Here is a 20,150-nt window from a genome sequence, read left to right as displayed (position 1 = left end):
ATTACTATTGTACACCTAGATGGAGAACGCTTTTCATCATATGACGAACGACATATAATTCGGAACAACAGATCCCGGCATAGTTCATTAATTTACGGTTTCAATTCGGGAGATTCCAGCTATTTCCTTACCAAAGAGATGTGTGTCAGTCAGCAAACTATTAATTTAGACCACTCAGAAGTAAACCTAATTGGGATAAGGCATGAAGCTCAAAACTACCAGTTTGATGACATTCCCTTGAATTGCTTGACTGATGAGCGGGAATCCATAAATGAGCCTGGGGAGTTTCTCTTACTCGAACACGAACACGCCTACTTCTACAAACACAAATCTGACTTAGAATTTAAAACTGATTTAAATGAGATAGAGCAGGAAATATTGTTTACTGTATTTACTGTGTACACATACTCGTATAATGAGGATGATTCTGGCAGATTAAGAAAAAAAGGGTTCAAAGTATGCGCATATAATATGAGTAATATGCACAACACAATTCGAAAACGCAGGTGGCTAGATGGAGAACTTATGTATCATCATGTGAGTTACACAAGTATGACAGCCATGACAATCATTTCAATGAATAATCACGTCGTAGTCTTGTTCATTGGTACAGATAAAGGTCATCTGCAGAAGATATTAATAAGACTCGATTCATCTCATCCCTATACGGCAAATATTTATGCGGATATCACGATTGATGAAGGATCTCCAATAAATTCTGACATGCTGTTTGATTCTGAAAAGAACTTTTTATATGTAATGACTCACAAGAAACTTGCCAAAATCAAAATACACAATTGTGACGAATATAACACGCTATACGCTTGTTTGGGTGCCAGAGATCCTTATTGTGGATGGTGTTTTTTTAGTAACAGATGCTGCTTGAAATCAGAGTGTAATTATGAACAAAACGGCACCGAATGGATCTCATATTATGAAATCGACAAATATGTAAATAAGTCTTCACGACCAAGAAATAAATTCTCAAGAACAGCAAAATGGAATATAACTTTCAATCTACTGAATTCACACCCGTTCAATAATCATACAATATTATGCTCCTTTAGATTCAACAACACTATAATAAATACTACAACAAGGGTAAGTAATGAAGATGAAATCAACTGTGTAACACCAAGTTATGAAGATTTACCTCGGACACCTATCAATGAACATTCCATGAAAGCTCAGCTACTAATAAGCTTACAAACAAAACTTTTCCCAGAAATTCAAAAAATCGAGGTGGAATTTTTTGATTGTAGTACATACAAATCATGTACACAATGTGTAAATTCTACTCCATGTAACTGGCGTATAAATGAACAGAAGTGTGCTGATGAAACAATTCGGAGCAGCGATGGTACAATATTAGGTGATTATTTCAAAAAATCAGAACCAACGCATTTTGGGGAAAGATATGACTGCCCACGTATTTTGTTTGGCATATATCCCAAACAAAATACACGGGTGGCTATACTCACACGTTTTGTACATGCCAACACTGGATACAAAGAAAGAATGGCCGCAGTTGTCACAATCCCGAAAATATTAATCAATGAAACATTTACATGCGAATTTGACATTGAGGAAAACAAAACCATGGCATCAGCAAGCCTGCAAAATACATTTCTGGCTCCTGATGGAATTGGGTTTTTTGGCGACATCAAATGTGATGATACAATATTCACATACGCTACTCCAAAATCTAACATAACAGCCAAATGGTCTATTTTATGGAATGGATCAAAACTTCTTGAAAACCGCCGCAATCTAGATATTGTCTTATATAAATGCGCCAACATGGGCAATCAGTGCGCAAAGTGTCTGCAGGATGAAAATTACGAATGCATATGGAATTCAAAAACAGGAGAATGCAAATACAACAACAGCTTGGATGAAGAATCTGACAACAATAATCATTGGTTAAATGACAAAGAGGAGTGCTTAAATGTACCATTTATTGCAGAAAGCATGATTAAAAATCAAACAACTTGGTTAACAGACAACATCTACTGGATCATTATTATAATAACAACAGTAACACTTGTTACAGTCGCAATATTCGTCATCTATTGTAGAAATTCCGCTGAAAGATCGCGGAAAATGCAACAGCAACTTAATAAAATGGGCATGGAAATGATAGCTATGTCACAATGGGTAAAGCGAGTAGTGATTGAAAACGAAATGCGTCTGGATGAAAACGAATCAAATATGCTGGTAAGTGTGTACCTACCTATCTAAGTTTAATTTCACTAATTTAGCCAAAATACTACCTACCTCCGGAAAAAGTACATATTTTTTGTCTGGAGATTCAGTAAATAGATACATATGTACGTAAAAGGGTGGGTCGTTATTCGACTTTTTTTGAATTTTGATAAAAATAATAGCCGAATGACCTCAATAAGGCGCGGAAAAAATTTCCGATGTTTTGGTCAACATTTAATTCCCCCCACGGCCCCCACCCACCGCTAGAGTTCAAAGTTTTAAAAGTTGAAAAAATTATGTACACGTAGAAAAAATTGATTTTTTTCAGCAAAGGTGGTCTTATTAGTGCTCACTATCACATCTAATTTTACAAGGAGCGACGATTACAAAGTTATCATTATGGCTTGAAAGCGACCATATGCAGACATTAAAGATGTCAAAATAACACCTGAACTGAAAACTTTCGAGGACTTTGAGCTCGAGCGAGTGGGTGAGGAAGAGGGGGGGGGGGGTAAACACTGACCAAAAAAACTGAAATTTTTCTTGCGCCTTATTGAGATTATTTGGCCACGATTTTGTGCTAGAGTCATCACTATTCGAAAAAAGTTGAAAAACGACTCACTCTAGTAAATAATTAGGTACCCACTTAGGTAAGTAACTGAATTTATCGGTTAAAAACTACCTACTGTGTCGTATATCAGTAAAAACATCACAAAAAAACAAAACACATAATCTTTTTGATTAAATGCAATACCATATAAAAAAGAAATCATGAAACAAAATATCTGAAGATTAAACCCAATCGAAATTTTGCCATTTCAGCAAAAACCGGGACTATTTTGACAAATATTAGCAAAAAATGATACATTTTTTGGATTATTATCAAAAAAAATGAGGCTATTATGGGCGAATTCTTTTTCTTAGGGGGGGGGGTTCGAAAATTTTTAGTAAAAAAAAACGAGACCTGGCAATTATAACAAATTACTAGACTTTTTGCTATTTCTGGATGAACGCGAGAGGCGAGACTGACAATTTCAACAAAAGGTACGAATTTTTTGAAATTTTGGGAAAATAGTGAAACTTTTTAGCAAATAGCGAAACTTTTCAGAAATTTTGGTGAAAACAAATTAATCCAACTTTACTCGATAATCAAGATTTTTTGGCAATTATTATTGGCAAAAAACTGGAGCTTTTGCGCAATTTTTATCAAAAAAAAAGGGGCACTTCCATAACTTTTTACGAACGAGAGAAGTTTTAACGCAGTTTTTGATGAAAAAATGCGACTTTTTTTGAAATTTTTCGACAAGAAGACGACATTTTTTTAGTGTTTTTTTTTGTTGGCAAATTAGACGAAAAGCGAGACATTTTGCGATTTTTTTTTTGAACACTTGAAAAAAGGCAAATTTATTAACCAAAAGTTACTTGCACTTGGCAGTAACTGTAGTAGGTACCTCGGTTATTTGAAAACCCCTTTTATTACCATTTTCCAATTGATTTTCTGCTTTATTCGAAATTTTATTTTCAAATTCCATGAAAAAAAAAGAGTTATTTTCAGCCACCGTTTTGGTGAAAATAGTAACTCAAGGTAACCAATAATGAGAAAAATAATCTAGTTACTACAAAGCAACCTAACTGGGCTTACTACAGTTTCTGATCACAAATGTACCTACCGCGCTTTTATTTCAGAGATTACCAAACGTCACTATCCAATACACATCTATTCCAAGATTTGCCGAAAATGAAACCGTACCAAAAGACGAATATGAATTGCCATCCGACGATAAGTGGGAAATTCCTCGAAAAAACATTGTTCTAGGAAAATGTCTGGGAGAAGGACAGTTCGGAAAAGTTGTCGAAGGGAAGGTTTCAGGTCTCTTACAGCAGAACGTCGTCACAACAGTAGCAGTAAAAATGTTGAAAAGTAAGCATATTTTATCTATTCACATTAGTTTTGACAAAAGATAAGTAATCTGTCATATTTTTAAGCTAAGAATAAAGATTAGGGACTAAAAAACTTACATACTTCACAGATAGCCACACTGACGCAGATATGGTAAATTTAGTCACGGAGATGCAACTGATGAAAATCATCGGCAGACATGAAAATGTACTAAGACTACTCGGATGTTGTACACTCGATGGGCCTCTGTTCCTCATCACCGAATACTCGTCACATGGAAATTTACTCGATTTCCTCCACAAAAATCATCACTCTACCGTACCCCGAAAAGTTGAACAAAATGATTTGTCTGAAGAAGTACTAATTACATTCGCTCTACAAATAGCAAAAGGCATGGAGTACTTGGCTTCCATTGGAGTAAGTCTTTTTTCTGTTCAGTATAGGTATACCTACCTGTACATCTGCTTACAAATATGTATTCTAAAAAAAATTTTGAGGTGATGATCAGCATTTTTACACATTCTTCACCACTAAACTTCCAAATATTCATTTTTTCACTACTTTCATTGCCTAGTAGATGCTCTGTAGTAGAAACCACGGTCACTTGGTGCCTTTTATTGAAACAATTCGACTTTTTCAGTTCGTTCACCGAGACCTCGCAGCTCGAAATATTCTAGTATTTAACAATTATGTCATGAAAATAGCTGATTTCGGATTAGCCAGAGATATTCGACAAATTAACTACTACAGATTAAAAACTGGAGGTCGACTTCCAGTCAAATGGATGGCACCAGAAGCCTTGACAGACAGACGTCACACGTCAAAATCTGACGTGTAAGTTAAAAACCTCAAATAAGAAATATATACTAACCAAGTACCTAACCAATCATAATTTTGATTCCATGATCATAACCTATAAATTTACCAACACATAATTATGCAGGTGGTCATACGGCGTACTACTTTGGGAAATTCTGACGTTGGGTGATGATCCTTATCCTTTACACAACGATGCAGACAAATTAATGGAAGATATCGAGTCAGGATATCGTTTAAAGAAGCCCGCCAACTGTTCGATTAACATGTACGAAATTACTTCTATTATTTTCCCTCGAGAATGATCTTATAATAATGTAATATGGATGATAATTATCATGTTTGTTGGATAGGTACTGTCTAATGAGCAAATGCTGGAATTATCTTCCCGCCGATCGGCCAGAATTTACAAACATCATTAGTGATTTGGATGCCATATTGATGAATTGTGACAAAGTAAGCGAACAAGTTTTTCACTATATTCAGCGGTGCATTTTGCCAAGATATAAACTGGTTATCTCAAAAAATTTTAATTATAGGTATATCTACAGACTATTGGACAATCTGATCCTCACAGCTCAAAGCTTACAACAGAATCCGATGACACAGAAGATGAAACCAACGATTTATTACAAAACTATTTTGAATAATTTTAAGTTTTATTTTTTTAAAAATTATGTAGGTAACTATTTAAGTATATTAATTAATACAGGATGGAGCAAAGAACCCCTACCCGTTTAAAAGTGGGGTAGGTTTTTGAAAAAAAACCAAAATAGGTTTTTTTTTGAATAAAAAGAACCTTTATTTTGGCCTATTTCAAAATGTAAAATATTCACTGATTTCAACTAGAATTATTTTTTAAAAATTTCAGAATTTAAATGAACAGTCTTATTTTTAACACAATCAGTACCTACCTCTAAAATTCACAAAACAACCTTTTGCAACATTCTCTGTAGAATAACCTAAACTTCAGTTAGAATAATTTGCTTTCAAGCAGAGGTGTAACGATCTACGATTACGATTATAATCGATTATTTCCGATTAATAATCGTCGATTATTTTCAATCGTCCGTAATCGATTAATCGGACCTTTGGCTAATTTTTTTTCAATTAATCCAAATGTTGATTTTATGTCTTCCTTTTGGTTTTAATTTGTTATTTGATGTTTCATATTTTCATTTTTTTTCAACCCTTTCATTACAATTACTTTTTGAGTAAAAAAATGAAAATGGAAAAATTGTTCAGATAATGGGTTCAGAAAAAATTGATGACGATAACTGACGTCACTGAATTCCAACCAATCACGGAACAGCAAATTTTTTTGGCCGATTAATCGATGCAGCATCGATTATAATCGTTACACCTCTGTTTTTAATTCTTCTAAGGTAGGTGCAGTTAGTTGACAATTGACGTATACACAGGGCCGAAACTTGGGGTGGTTGGGGGGAGGGTGTACCACCTCCCAAAGTTGTCAAATTTTTAAAGTCAACAAATTTCGGCAAATTATGATAAAGCTGGCAAATTTTGACAAAGACAGTAAATTTTTAAAATTTTTGGACTTGAAAAGCAGTTATTGATGCTGGTAAATGAAACGTTACCTATTATAAACTTTTTTTAGCAACATGGAGTGTGCTCCAATTAAGCTGGAGGTACCTTCGTACAAAGTTGATTTTTTTATGATGTCAAGTACTATAGTACGTAAGTTTATGTACTTAGAAGTTACATGGGGGTAACCATTTTTATATTTTTATAATGATTAGTGCAAGTAAGTACATTTTTGTGTATGAAATAGGTAAGTAATAAATATTTTTTAAATTCATTATTATTCCCTGTTCCATTTTCTGCGCCTGATTGCCATATCAAATAGAACTTTTTGCATAATAAGTTGTAAAAGTGTAGATACAAGGTATTATGTTTTCTGTTGGCACCGGAACTAAATGAGGGAGGAAGAAACCCAACACGGCATTGGAAAGTAGAAGAGTGAAGGTTTATTTTTGTCTAGTCGTTTTCCATGTTGGAGCACTGGAGGGTCACAGCACACAGTGTTTTTATTTAAAATGTGTTTTTGAAGAAAGTGTCAGTCTGAGGTTACAGCTATTCAAAATTTTCAATTCAAGCAGAAAATGCCAGTGCCTCCGCGTAATAAAGTGGAGCTGTGGGTGAAAAATTTTGCGAAGACAAGTTCCGTCAAGGTGTGATTTCGATTCATGGGGCTACTTTGAAGAATGAAGTTTATATTAACTAGCCGATGACTTTTGATGAGTTTCGAATCAAAATTCACCGCGAAATTGCCCAAATTGATATGAATGCTTTGAAAAAAGTCTCTCCTAATTTTGAAAAATGGCTCTATAAATGAAAACGCGGTGTGTGGCACTCCAGTGATCCATTATGGAAAACGACTAGACAAACATAAACCTTCACTCTTCTACTTTCTAATGCCGTGTTTGGTTTCTCCCTCTCTCATGTGTCAGGTTTTGTTGGGCCACCCTGTAGAAGGCAAAACCTGAGCAATGCAAATTATATTTTTTTTAAACTCTGGAATTTGCCCACGTTAAGATAATCAAACGACCATGTCGATTGTCGACTTACCAGAAAAATTCTACGAATCACATGATTGTCGTGATATCCGCTCAAATATTCAAATCTTCCTACAAATTATCCTGAAATCAAAAATAAATTTTCAAATCATTAGAATTTGCTAAATAAGAACAGGAAACATTAAAAATACCTACCTATAATAATGCAAAAGGTGAGGAGCTCTAAGCACGAAGCTGATAACTTGCAATTCATCAGAAATTACACTTACAAAGTCCAGATGGGTTTTCAGATTCAAGAATCATGTTTCAGTTGAAGCTTTCGAAATTTTTTTGGAAAAAGCGACCTTTTGACAATTTGAGATGAAAAATTGTATGTATGTGATGTAAGTACTTCTTCGTCAACTTTCAAAATTGAGGTTAGCTATTTTTTTTTGTTTGGTTGCAACGTCTGAGAGAAAACTTCAACTTGATAAATGTTGACGCAATGACACCAAACGAACGAAGTAAAACTCAGTGAGTTTTCTAGCAATTAAAGCAATGATTTATGAAATTGATTCATAAAAGAATGGCCAGCTACTTAAACAAAATTTGCCCGTATATAGTCATTTCAAAACCTACATTCATTTTTTCTAAATGAATTTGTCTAGTTTGAAAATTGAAAAGATAATGGTTTTAGGAATACTGTAATCTCAAGTAGCCTACTGATGGACTCGTTGAAATTGAAAAAACAAACCAGTGAGTAGCGATGTGGTGTGACAATGAATTTTCAGAGTAGGTAAGTGTAAGTAGATACTCGTATAAGTTTCAGAGAAATTTCGATACTGGGATGAATCACTTCACTTTTTGAGTTTGCAAAGGTGTTATTTCTATTAGCGATTATCACTTCCCATCCCGTCAAAAATAATCATCGATAGGAAAACTGAAAAAATGACGACTAGTTTCATATGATAATGTCTTATCACTTATCAAACTTCAAACTGATTACATCAGCACTGTACTGAAAATCCTTAGTCACTAACTATCCTGTTTTTCACACAATTATAATACCTAATAATAATATTTTATTGTGACGCATGCGGCAGTTCCTCGGAAAATGGCCTTATCCAGTGAAAATGACAAATGACGAAGCCACGTATGTTTCCTGAAAAGCTTATAAATTAAAATGATCGCTCAAACTCTTCTCACTGCATATTTCACAACCCATCCCACAAAGTTACATATGTGTCTAACGTCAACGTTACTTAAGTATCTTTTTTTAAAAATTAATTTTACAATAAATCGTGATTCATTGTACACTAATTTAGTGATTCAGGAAACTAAGAGCCAGCATTTTAATATTGATTCTTTGCGCGACATTGTATAGATATTCATTCATTACAAGATTATTTGCCAGAGGTAAGCGATTTGAAAATATCACTCCTTGTTGTACATTTTATGAAATTTCGTTTTGAAAAATAATCAGTGACAGCGACATTTGAAGAAATTATTCCAAGTGCAACTTTATAATTATACTGATCAGCTGATTAACACTCATCAAAACCACGAGTTGGCGTTTTCGCGTATCTACTCAGGAAATTTAATTTTTTTTCCAAAAAAGTCGAAATCGCATTAACTCATCTTTTCCTTTTTTTTCATTTTGATCTGTTCTATTCAATAGCATTGTTTTTTTTATAAAAACTATGTGGCATGGGTAATATGTTGATCAAATGGATTTCATCGATCTCACGGAAAGTTTACTGTCACACATGATGATTCTTAATTTCAATTGTGTACCTACCTACAATTTGCATATTGTTAGTTCTTTTTCAGAGGGTTTAGATTTCGTGTTATATCCAAAAAGTTATGGGAAAGTATAAAAAGGTCGGTATTATAAAAGCTCACTTCTGACAATTGAGTAGCGTGAGTAAAATTTATCGACTTTTTCTTCGAATGTGAGGTAAAAGTTTATGGAATGAAGTAAATTTACGAAATTTATAGTTCTCAAGAAAATAATAGGTACCTATTGTAATTTCTCATAATCTTTGGAATTTTTAAATCGAAAATACGAGAAAACGTCGTTGCCTCAATTTTTCGGTGTGTTAATTTATAAACAGGTATTTATAAGCATAAAAAAATTATAATTGAGGTGATTTCAATTTTTTAGAAATCGAGTCAAGTACATATTTTGGAAAGCTTTAGGTTATTTTTCTCGATTTTTTGAATTTTGTAAATAATATGGCCAAAACAATTCTCAGAATTCCGCATTGCCTTCAAATTATAAAATTTTAAATCTATTTTCTGCACTCTCATTGCCTCTAATACATTACAAATTATTTTTCAGAGTTCCCATTATGCTTGAATTACAAACTTTCACATCAGTTTTCAGAATTCCACATCATTGTCTTTAAATTATGAAATTTTTAATCAATTTTTGAAATTCACATTGCCTCTTAATGACAAAATTTTGAATCGTTTTTCGTGTTTTTCAATTTTAGTTGCCTACCTATTCGTTTTCGATTCAGTTTTCGGACACATTTTTTTGAAAATTACTGGAGCCTCCAGTAGATTTTTTAAACTTGAAATTTCTTCAACATTAATTTATCAAATGGAGTTATTGGCAAGCTGAAATTTACTTCGCAGACTACATGGTGGTTTCAAATGGTTTTGAAGCTTCCAGCTACTTTTAGGAAATTTCAATTTTCCAAAAAAAAGTCATACAACCTTTCAAAAAGTTGCTGGAGGCTCCAAAACTACTTGAAATTCACCAACAGTCAACTTCATAGCGTATTGAAATTAATTTGCAGAATGAATTTCGACTCTCCATCTTAGTTTGATGAAATTTTGGAGAAATTTCAAGTTTCAAAAATCTACAGGAGGCGCCAATAATTTTCAAAAAAGTCGTTGGAGGCTCTAAAATGACTTGAAATCCACCAGAATTAAAGTTTCAAAAATCTGCCGGAGGCTTCGGGAATTTTCAAAAAGTCGCTGGAGGATCCAAAACAACTTGAAAAGCGTATTGAAATTAGTTTTTAGAATAAATTTTAAGTTTACAACTCCAATTTGATGGAATTTTGTGGGAATTTCGAGTTTCAAAAATCTGCTGGAGACTCCAGAACTACTCAAAACAGATTGAAACCGTTTCCAATCCATTTGGCATGTCGAAAATAGGGTATATCCCAAATTTCAGCTTTCTTGGTGTGTTATACTCGATCTGTTTAACGAGTTTATCCACATTTGAGCCGATTTTGAGAGGGACACCTTGAGAGTGGTTTTTTGACCATCGTTTTTTATAATAAAAATATCTAAAAAATCAAAAGTTCCCCGATTTTGAGGAAATTTTTTTAAATTTGCGTGAATTGCTGTTTCAAGTTCAGAACCACGTCCGAATTTCGTTTTTGGAGCCGCCTGCCCGATCTTATGTCACACAATGAACATATCATCATTTTCAAAGTCACAAAATTCAATTTGAAAACACTACTTCGCATCTGTGTAGTTTTCTTTTCTTTCTTTTCTTCATGAACAACCGATCAAAATATGATGCAGATAAATAAGTGCAGCATAGAAACGCAACATCGATGGTGAGTTTCTATGGAATACCACTCTTGAGGTGTCCCTTCCAGAATCGGCTCGGCCCTTGTTAGATATAATGTCGCTTGACGAGAAGAAAATTCCTTAGAAATTTCTGAACTCATTGCACGCAAAGATATGCAGTGCACGTTATTGATAAGTAAGTTCTCACTTCTCAGTAAATATTTTCCCAAACTGTATTCAGTGAATTTTTTTGAGTTTTTCATACTGATTTTCTAATTTTCCGGGTATTTCAAACATCAACAACGTACGAAAAGGGGGATGGGTTAACTTTTTCAAACGTCACTAACGACGAAATTTGATAAACCAACCCACAAACTTTTGCCGGATGTCCATAAAGCCATGATGTGTGTGGGACTGTGGAAGTTGGCGAGACTCGAAACGTTTTATTTTTCGATGAATTTGTAAATTTTATCCCTTCATCGCTGAATGTGAGGTAAAAATAGATCGAACGAGTGTACCTATGTATTACGTAGAGGCCCAGTTGTTTAATTGTTGAGAGACACTCCGTTTGAAGTTTTCATGCTAGCATCAAAAACCGTTCTCAACTTTGTGCTTGTAGAAGTTTCTTTTATAACTGCGTGATGAGGAATGTAGTATTCTGGCCCCTTCACAGTGTGGTCAGTGACCTCCACCATTAATTGTCATTTTTATCTGTGAAAATTATTTCTAAATCACCATCGCGTCAGTAAAAAATAAATCATCCAACGGAAACTGAATCGAAATCACATATTGGTCACAATCTATACACCAGAAAAATTTATTCATAACCCTTGATTCATGCAAAATCCCATGAAAAGCTGCGGAAATGAAACACACACGTGTCAAAATTATTGCAGCATTCTATTTTAATCGAAATAATAAAATGATAAAACTGGATTTCTCATCATTCAACGGAAGTCCTTGGTGTCATTGACCCCTAACCTAACTCATCCATTATTGATAAATTTTATACAAAATAGAGTTTCGCAGTAATACCGTGATCGTGGTTTTAAGAGTTTCGAAACTTGTGTTTTGTTTTCATCTTTTGCCGAACGAAATCATCGAAAAGTCAAAATGACAGTTCGAAATTTTGGACGCCTAATATGGACCACCTATAAAATTTCAAAATAAACTTATTTTCACGTTTCAAAACATCATATTTATTATTAGAAATGAACAAAAAAAAGTATTTCAAGCATTCCCCTTTTCAGCGGCTGTGAAAAATGAGTAAAAAATTGAATATCACAGGTGGTCCATATCAGCGCACCTCATAAAAAAAAACTTTGCACCAAAAATTTCTGTACATACTGTCATTTTTAGCAAAAACTGATCATTCCAGCAGAAACTACATCCTTTTTTGATATTATAAACATCAATGACATTTAGAAAATTACTTACACCACATATATATTTTAATAAAAGTTGAAAAACACACTAAAAAAAATTTTCGGTGTCTCAAAACAGTTTTTTGTGGTGCCTGTTTTAAGTATACATAGTCATTGTGGTGCCTGGTTTTGGGCTTGTGGTGCCCGATTTGGGCACCACAAGGTCTTTTTATATAAAACGATGTAGAATCTGATGGAATGCACTCTAAGGTGATAAAAAAATTTTTGAGGCAGGCACCACAAGTACCAAGTTTATATAACGGGCACCACTATGACTAAAAACCCCAAAAAAAACAAACAGCTTCAAAACACCTTTAAGTATCATAATTATATGTGATCCTCTATGTACGCGGGCACTACAATTACGATAAAAGACCCGGGCACCACAAGGTACTAGGTACGTGTATATATAGCAACTTTTTCAACGTTGCGGCACCAATTTACTAGATGGTAGTTGTGACACCAGGGATATAATATGTGTCTTTGAGGCACCTTGCGAGTAACAGTCATTAAGGCACCACTATATATAATTTAAATAGTGTTAAAGCACCTTCGCGTCGTTGCCAAATATTGAAGGTATTTATGTAGCATCAATTCATTTTACAAGCTGTCGTGGGTACGTTTTAAGAATTGGTGGAACAGGAAAAAATGTTGTAGAAGATTTTTTGACATGCGTCTCAACAAAACTGACCATCTTACTCCTCGTGCATGTTTTCTATTGGGGGGGGGGGGTGCAATTTATCCTCAAGTGGGCTCTCCGACTAAGGCGAAAAAAGAGGAAAAAACAACAACCTTCCATTTGTCTTCCAAACATTAGCCGCTTCCGGCATTGCACTCATCCTCTGAGGAGAGGGTTGAAATTGACCTCTTTTGTAGGTGAAGAGTGCAATTCCACAAAGAGAGAAATGATGTTTTACCTGAAGTTTCCTAGGTATGCAGTTAATTTGAATTTTGAAATGATGAAGAATGATTGAAAATGAACTCTCCATTCCGCAATCCTCAATTTTTTAATGGAACCTCCACTCTACCTCTGTTTTTAAGATGAGTAACTACAAGTAAATAAAATTGTAATGGCTTTCGTATAATTTTGTCCTCATACACACCTTTTGGACCCATATTCACCCTCCCTTCCACTTCCTCCGACCATTTACCAGCGATTTAGTAGGATACGTTTCCTCACACCCCCTCCCTCTTTTAAAAGGAGACTTATAGCCATCCAGAAAAATAATAGGTACTTGGTTAGTGCTTTGTAGTGCACATATCTCCGATGTTAGTTCACAGAGGGATGGAATCTGAAAAGAATGTTACATAGGTAGGTACGAATTTCTGTTTTTTTTTCTTTTTTTATCACAACTTAATTGAGAAGGTTATGAAATTCAATGCTCAATAATGCACAATGGTTCAAAAACAGGTATTTTTTGTAGGAAGGGGGTTATATTTTTCTAAATTGGATACCACTTCGATGCCTCAAAAATACCTGTTTTAAAAACAATTGTCCAATCAGCTTCATACCCTGCTCAAAAATTGAAGAAAAGTTTTGATACATGTGAAACATTTTTGAAAATTTGAGGTAAAGGCGGTAAAGGGGTAAACGTTGCTCAAAAATTTAAAACTTCTGTTACGCGTGTTTTATTGAGGCTATTTGGCCATAACTTTAAGCTGGGCTGCAAAAAAATTCAAATAAAGTTGAAAAACGACACAGCACAATAGTTATGGTAGTATGGTACCCTTTCAAAACATGAAATCAATTTTTTCAAATCACATTTGAAGTTCTTTCAGCATTTTTGAACGTCACTAATTTTCTTAAAGAATGCAGCCTCGCGAAGTTATGATCAACAAATTTTTTTCTAGAGAAGTCTGACCCCCCTCCATACGATGAAAGCGTAACCTTTAGAGATATAGTAACTTAAGATATGTATAATATACGACGAATGCTTTATTACTGAACATCTAGGTACATACAATGTAACTGTACATCGACGTGAGATAAAAATTATCTATATTTCAATCTATTATTCTATCTCGTTACGTAAATACGCTAAATGCTACAAGCGTCCCCCTTTTTTTTCAACTATACATACAACTTAAATTAAAAACTAATGGTAACTTTACTTTTGAAAAAGGGAAACGACAAATTCAATTTAAACAAATTTTCGAGCATGAAAAAGAATAAAATTAGGCAAAAAAATCAGCAAATAAAATACAAATTGAAACATAGCAATCTAAATAATTTAGCAACAAGCATCTCCAAATCTCACAGGTTTTCGTATAGTCCTACCACTTTGAGTTTGTGGCTGAGTAGGATCTGGCGATGCAGGGAGAGGCGTTGAGGCAGGAGAGAGGGGAATGGTTCGAGCCTGACTTCGGACATAAATCGATTTTTGGTTCACTTTGGTGTTTCTCAACGTTTCCTCCTCCGCCTGCCTGACATCGTAACCTTTCACAATATATTTCTGTGGCAAATCAGGTTTCCTGTCAGCATTATCACCAGCCAATGAATACGCTGGCTTCAATCTATCAATGTTGACCGAATCCTGCTTACCGTCAACATCGATCAGGTACCACTTTGGAATGCGTTTTATGACGAGGTATGGCCCCTGGTACGGTGCCTCGAGCGGCATTTTGACACGATCAACACGTACATACACCCGATTGCAAGACTTTAAATCAGGGTGTACAAACACGTTAGTGTGTCTTTTTCGGACTGGTGCCGGGCGAATACTCCGGAATGCATTACGCAGATCAGAAACATATGAGAAATTATCTGCAATATGCTCAGAATTTTCGAAAATTTCACCTGGCAATCTCAATGTACGACCAAATGCCATTTCCGCACACGATACACCAGTATCATCTAGAGGTGACAAGCGTAAACCCAATAAAACCGCTGGTAGCATCGTGAGCCAATCTCCACCTCTGCATTTGAGTGCATCTTTCAATCTGCAATGCATGCGCTCGACCATTCCGTTGGCACGGGGGTTATATGCAACAGTTTTGACTTGCTGTGAGCCCAGCAGTGTAGAAACTTGAGAAAACGGCGCAGACGTAAATTGACTACCTCGATCTGTGGTCAAATAAGCAGGTACGCCATACCTAGCCACCCACTGCTCAACAAAGGCTCTAGCTACAGTCTCTGCAGAAATATCACAAAGTGGCACAACCTCTAACCAGCATGTTGCACAATCTACAAAGGTGCACAGGTATTTGTAGCCATCAGGAGTGGTAGACAGTACAACGATATCCATATGCAGGTGCTCAAATCTGTCACTAGGTGGAAACACACCAACTGGAGCTTTAGTGTGCCTAGTAATTTTACTGCCTTGGCATGGTTCACAGGCACAGTGCCAAACACAAACGTCTTTCTTTAAACCAGGCCAATAGTATCGATCAGCTATCAAACATTGAGTGGCCTTCAGCCCAGGATGTGCCACATTATGTATTTTTTGAAAAACCATTTGGCGAAGTGCTTTAGGGACGAGTGGCCTATTCTTGCCTTGAAATAACGAACAAAGCACACTGTTACCATCTTTATTGAACAACTCGCCAATTTGGTGGTTATGTAGGCTATTTCCGCATATCCACTCCATGTCCTTGTCCAACCTCTGTGCTCCGGCAAATTCCTCCAGGGTGAAACCAAACTGCTCATTGACTGTAACTGAGTCTACTTCTGGCCTACTCAGACCATCTGCCACAACATTGTCAACACCGCACACTAGTTCAGATTGAAATTTAGCGCACCAAAAATCAAAACTTCGATATTGTAAACTTCTAGATGTGTAATAAGGGGTAATTTGAGACGCTGAGTTCATTTTTGACATTATTTTTTACTCTAGCCCCAAAATGGGCCCTCGAAGGGGGGTGCTGAGTGGTAAATTTTTGAATTTTTTGAGTGGGGTGTCAAAATCTACATATGTTTGCCTTCCAAATTCGTTTTTAACATCATTTTTTACCCTAGCCCCAAAGTTGGCCCTCAAAGGGGTAGGTATGCTCAATTGTAAATTTTTGAATTTTTCAAGTGGGTGTCAAAATTTACTTATTTTTGCCTTCCAAATTCGTTTTTAACATTTTTCTTTTGCTCAGCCTCAAAATGAGCCCTCAGAGGGAGATGATGAGAGGTACATTTTTGAATTTTTTGAGTGGTGTGTCAAAAATATTCATATTTTTTGATGATTTAGGCTATATTATGTGAAATCTAAAATGTGTAAAAAGAGTCAAAGGCGGAAAAAGTGTATGCATAGTCTTAAACCTAATACTTGGGCCCTCTAAATGCAGATGAGTTTTTTTTGGTATCTCTTGGACAGAAATAGTTTGACACTAAAATGTCAGTAGAAAAAATTCAAAAAATGTACTTTCTTTTTTTGCAAGATCGAAGCACCCACACATACACCATGCGAAACTAGAGAAACTCAGCTTTAAAATGATATATTGGGTTATTGCTTTTGTGCATGATGACTGGAAAAGACATGCATTTTAAAAACACCCTCAAGTAACCACTATTTTTATCATGTGTGTAGTGACATCTTGTCTCATAGATTAGGCAACAACAGCACTACCTCGAGTCTCAATACTCTGGATATTTAGGTTCTAGACTATACTTAATACTTTGGCACAATTTTGAATTTTATTTGAGCACTAATTTATTTTGATTTTGGCGCGCTAAATTTCAATCTGAACCAATGTGCGCCGGAGATATGCACAATCTCACTAGTGAACTGTGAGAGGTAGTGGGCTTGTCTGGACCTACAATGCAGTTTTATGTGCTTTTGAGTTTGAAAAATGGGCAGCAGTGGCTTGCGGTCCATTGCCAAAACCAAGCGTCTACCCTCCACCAGGTATTCAAAATGCTCAACACCCAGGAACAAAGCATATAACTCTCGATCGTAAGTGGGCCACAGCTGCTCACGTTAGTCCAATTTTCGTGAAAAAAAACCTAACGGTTCTCTGGTACCATCTTTCGTAATCTGGTGAAGGGCCGCACCAACTGCAGTGCCTGAGGCATCCGCAGTCAACACCAAAACAGCATCTTCTTGAGGGTAGTGCAACAATGTAAATGTAGAGAATAAGTTTTTGGCATCTTCAAATGCTTTTGTGAGCTCAGGGGTCCATTTTACCAGAGTTTTATCTTTACACTTCGTTCGGCCTTTTAAAATCGCATTCAAGGGGGCAAGGACCTCAGCAGCTTGCAGCTTGAACTCACTGTAGAAATTGAATGTGCCAATTACGCTGCGCAGCACCTCTATCGTCTTTGGGCATTGCAATTTGCGGAGGTAGGCAATACGTTCCTCTGTTGGCTTATAACCATCTTGAGTCACATGATGCCCAAGGAAGCAAACCTCTGGAGCGCAAATGGTGGACTTTTTTACATTCATACTAAGGCCATACTTTGCCAGCCTTTCAAAGATGACCTCAAGGTGACGATAATGCTCCTCTACAGTGTCTGAGAAAACCAAAATGTCATCTAAGTAGATGAAAACGAAGGGTAGGTCACCTAAGATCGAACGAATAAACCTCTGAAAGGTGGCAGGCGCATTTTGTAACCCCAATGGCATCCGGTTATACTTGAAAAATCTGGCACATGATGATAATGCAGTCTTAGGGCAATGAGGAGGGTAGATGGGTATGTCGAAGTAGGCACGAACGAGATCGAGGTTTGAAAATACCTTTTTTCCCAACAGACTCTGAGTAGAATCGCGCATATCAGGCAATGGGTAACAGTCAGGCAATGGGTAACGGTCAGGCAATGTACACAAATTCAACAATCTGTAGTCACCAGCTATTCGAATTTTGCCATTTTTTCGAATAGGTACCATGGGCATCCATCGCAGCTCTGATCTGTTTGGCAATTTGTGGCTGAACCCACCTGGGTTTTTGGTACACTCTGGTGGTCCATGAGTTTCGATGAAATGAAGGACATCGTGAGGTGGACTTGCATGGTACTGAGGTGGGCGCAACAGTGAGGGGTACTTTCAAAAGAGGTCGCCTAAAGGGCCATCAGGCAACTCACCATTGACTAAATTAACACTGGCCTGAGATGTTTCAACCATTTGGCATTGTGCACTCAATAATAATTTCCCATCGAACAGGCGCTTGCGTCGTGTATCAGGTAGCAGATGGCAATAAGACAGAAAATCTGCACCCAAAATTGGCGATGTGACGTCTGCAAAGACGAAATTCCACAAGTAAGTCGTTAACATGCCAAAGTCCACTGTAACTACCTCTGTACCAAAGGTATCAATTTTACTGCCATTAGCTGCTGTAAGTTTATACTGGTATTTTTCTCTGGCACAATGACGCTTTGGCAGGAAGTTGTGAGGTAAAATCAAAATATCGGAACCACTATCCACCAAAAATAAGAAACCAGATTTTTTATCACGTATGAATAGGCGAGGTGAATTAGTATGATTGGTATCGGCAGCTTCAGCGCAACCGGGGGACTGTATCGCTGCCTTACATGTCCCCTCAGTTAGTTTTCCGAGTTTTTCTCTTTATATTCACTGCAACCTGCGTAACATTTACGCACATTGTTTCCCCATTCATTGTGGTACCAACATTTACCATCAAATAAATCACGTGAATGGTACGGTGATGGAGAACGACGGCGCAAACGTGAATGATCTCTACCACGGTGACTCGAATTCGATCTATCCCTCGAGCAACTGAGATTCATAGCGGCGATTTGTTTTGTCAGCTCGGTAACAGCAACCAGTAGCAAAGAATCAGCAGTTTGAGGTGCTGAAGCTGCGCAGCACTGTGTTGGTAAAGTTGCCGATGAGGGTAATGCTGAAGGAGCAAACGTACTGCTTGTAGATGGCGTGGTAGAGTTTGCCATCAAAGAAAACACAGAAGAACCTTGGCTAAACATGCCACTTGCAAGCTGCAAATCCATAATCATCTCGGCCTGCTTTGCAAGCTCATCAAGTGGCAAAGAGAGACTGGATGTCACTGTCATTCTAGTTTGAATGGGAATTTTCGATAAAAACATCTCCTTAATGGTGCTATTGGAGAAGGAGTTACCAGCCAAGGTGTGAATCTGTTCGAGGAGACGAGTCGGTTTTGTTTTGGTGAATGTGTGTGAATTGAGGAGTTTTTGTAACTTACGTTCCTTGGAATCACCATATGTCTCTAGCAATTTTTTCTTTGCATCTGAGTATGGCGTAGAAAGACTTTCAGAACTTTTTATGATTGAACTAATAAATCGCTCATATTGAGCCATGTCTAAACTCTGTAGGAGGTGTGAAAACTTGGTCTTCTCATCTGTAACATCGTTTGCGGCAAAAATCGCATGTGCCGCAGAAAACCATAGATCTGGAGAGGTTTCCGAAAAAGGGGCAATACGTAGCTTGACAGGTGCGGTGGCAGGAGCAGCAGGCGTAGATCCACCGGTCATTTTTGCAAAGCACAACAAACAATACGAATACGTAGAACGTCAGAACACAAAACCGTGCACAAATCCGCCGATAACGACCGCAAAAAACTCGCAAATATACTCAAAAATTCTCTAGAATACCCCAGAGTACTCAAAATATGTTACAACGAGCGAAAATACGCAAAAAAACGCAATTTTTTTTTTACCAAAACCGTTGAAATTACAGGTTTTTAACTGAAAAAAAAATTATCTCGTCACGGTCGCCACTTTGTAACGCAATAACGAGTGCTATACACGACAAATGCTTTATTACTGAACATCTAGGTACATACAATGTAACTGTACATCGACGTGAGATAAAAATTATCTGTATTTCAATCTATTATTCTATC

At 36.4% G+C, this 20,150-nt stretch overlaps 1 protein-coding gene and 1 long non-coding RNA gene across 3 annotated transcripts in view; one reads left to right on the top strand and one right to left on the bottom strand.

Moving 5' to 3' along the window:
- Positions 1 to 20,150, bottom strand: part of LOC135838325 (uncharacterized) — a 345,767-nt gene that overhangs the window by 171,375 nt on the left and 154,242 nt on the right. For both annotated transcript variants that reach the window (XR_010557381.1, XR_010557386.1), the window contains exon 5: positions 7,511 to 7,581. This is a non-coding gene — a long non-coding RNA (uncharacterized LOC135838325). The remainder of the gene's footprint in view (positions 1 to 7,510; positions 7,582 to 20,150) is intronic.
- On the top strand, positions 514 to 6,740 carry LOC135838045 (fibroblast growth factor receptor 1-like). The gene is made up of 7 exons (XM_065353568.1): positions 514 to 2,217; positions 3,892 to 4,126; positions 4,236 to 4,522; positions 4,746 to 4,939; positions 5,049 to 5,189; positions 5,275 to 5,377; positions 5,461 to 6,740. Exons 1-7 carry the CDS (start codon positions 526 to 528, stop codon positions 5,569 to 5,571), a joined length of 2,763 nt encoding a protein of 920 aa, XP_065209640.1. The 5' UTR covers positions 514 to 525; the 3' UTR covers positions 5,572 to 6,740.

This window comes from Planococcus citri, chromosome 1, assembly GCF_950023065.1.
Source record: "Planococcus citri chromosome 1, ihPlaCitr1.1, whole genome shotgun sequence".
Taxonomy (NCBI): domain Eukaryota; kingdom Metazoa; phylum Arthropoda; class Insecta; order Hemiptera; family Pseudococcidae; genus Planococcus; species Planococcus citri.
Note: the sequence above shows the minus strand (reverse complement) of the source record. Positions and strands in the feature narration are given on the sequence as shown.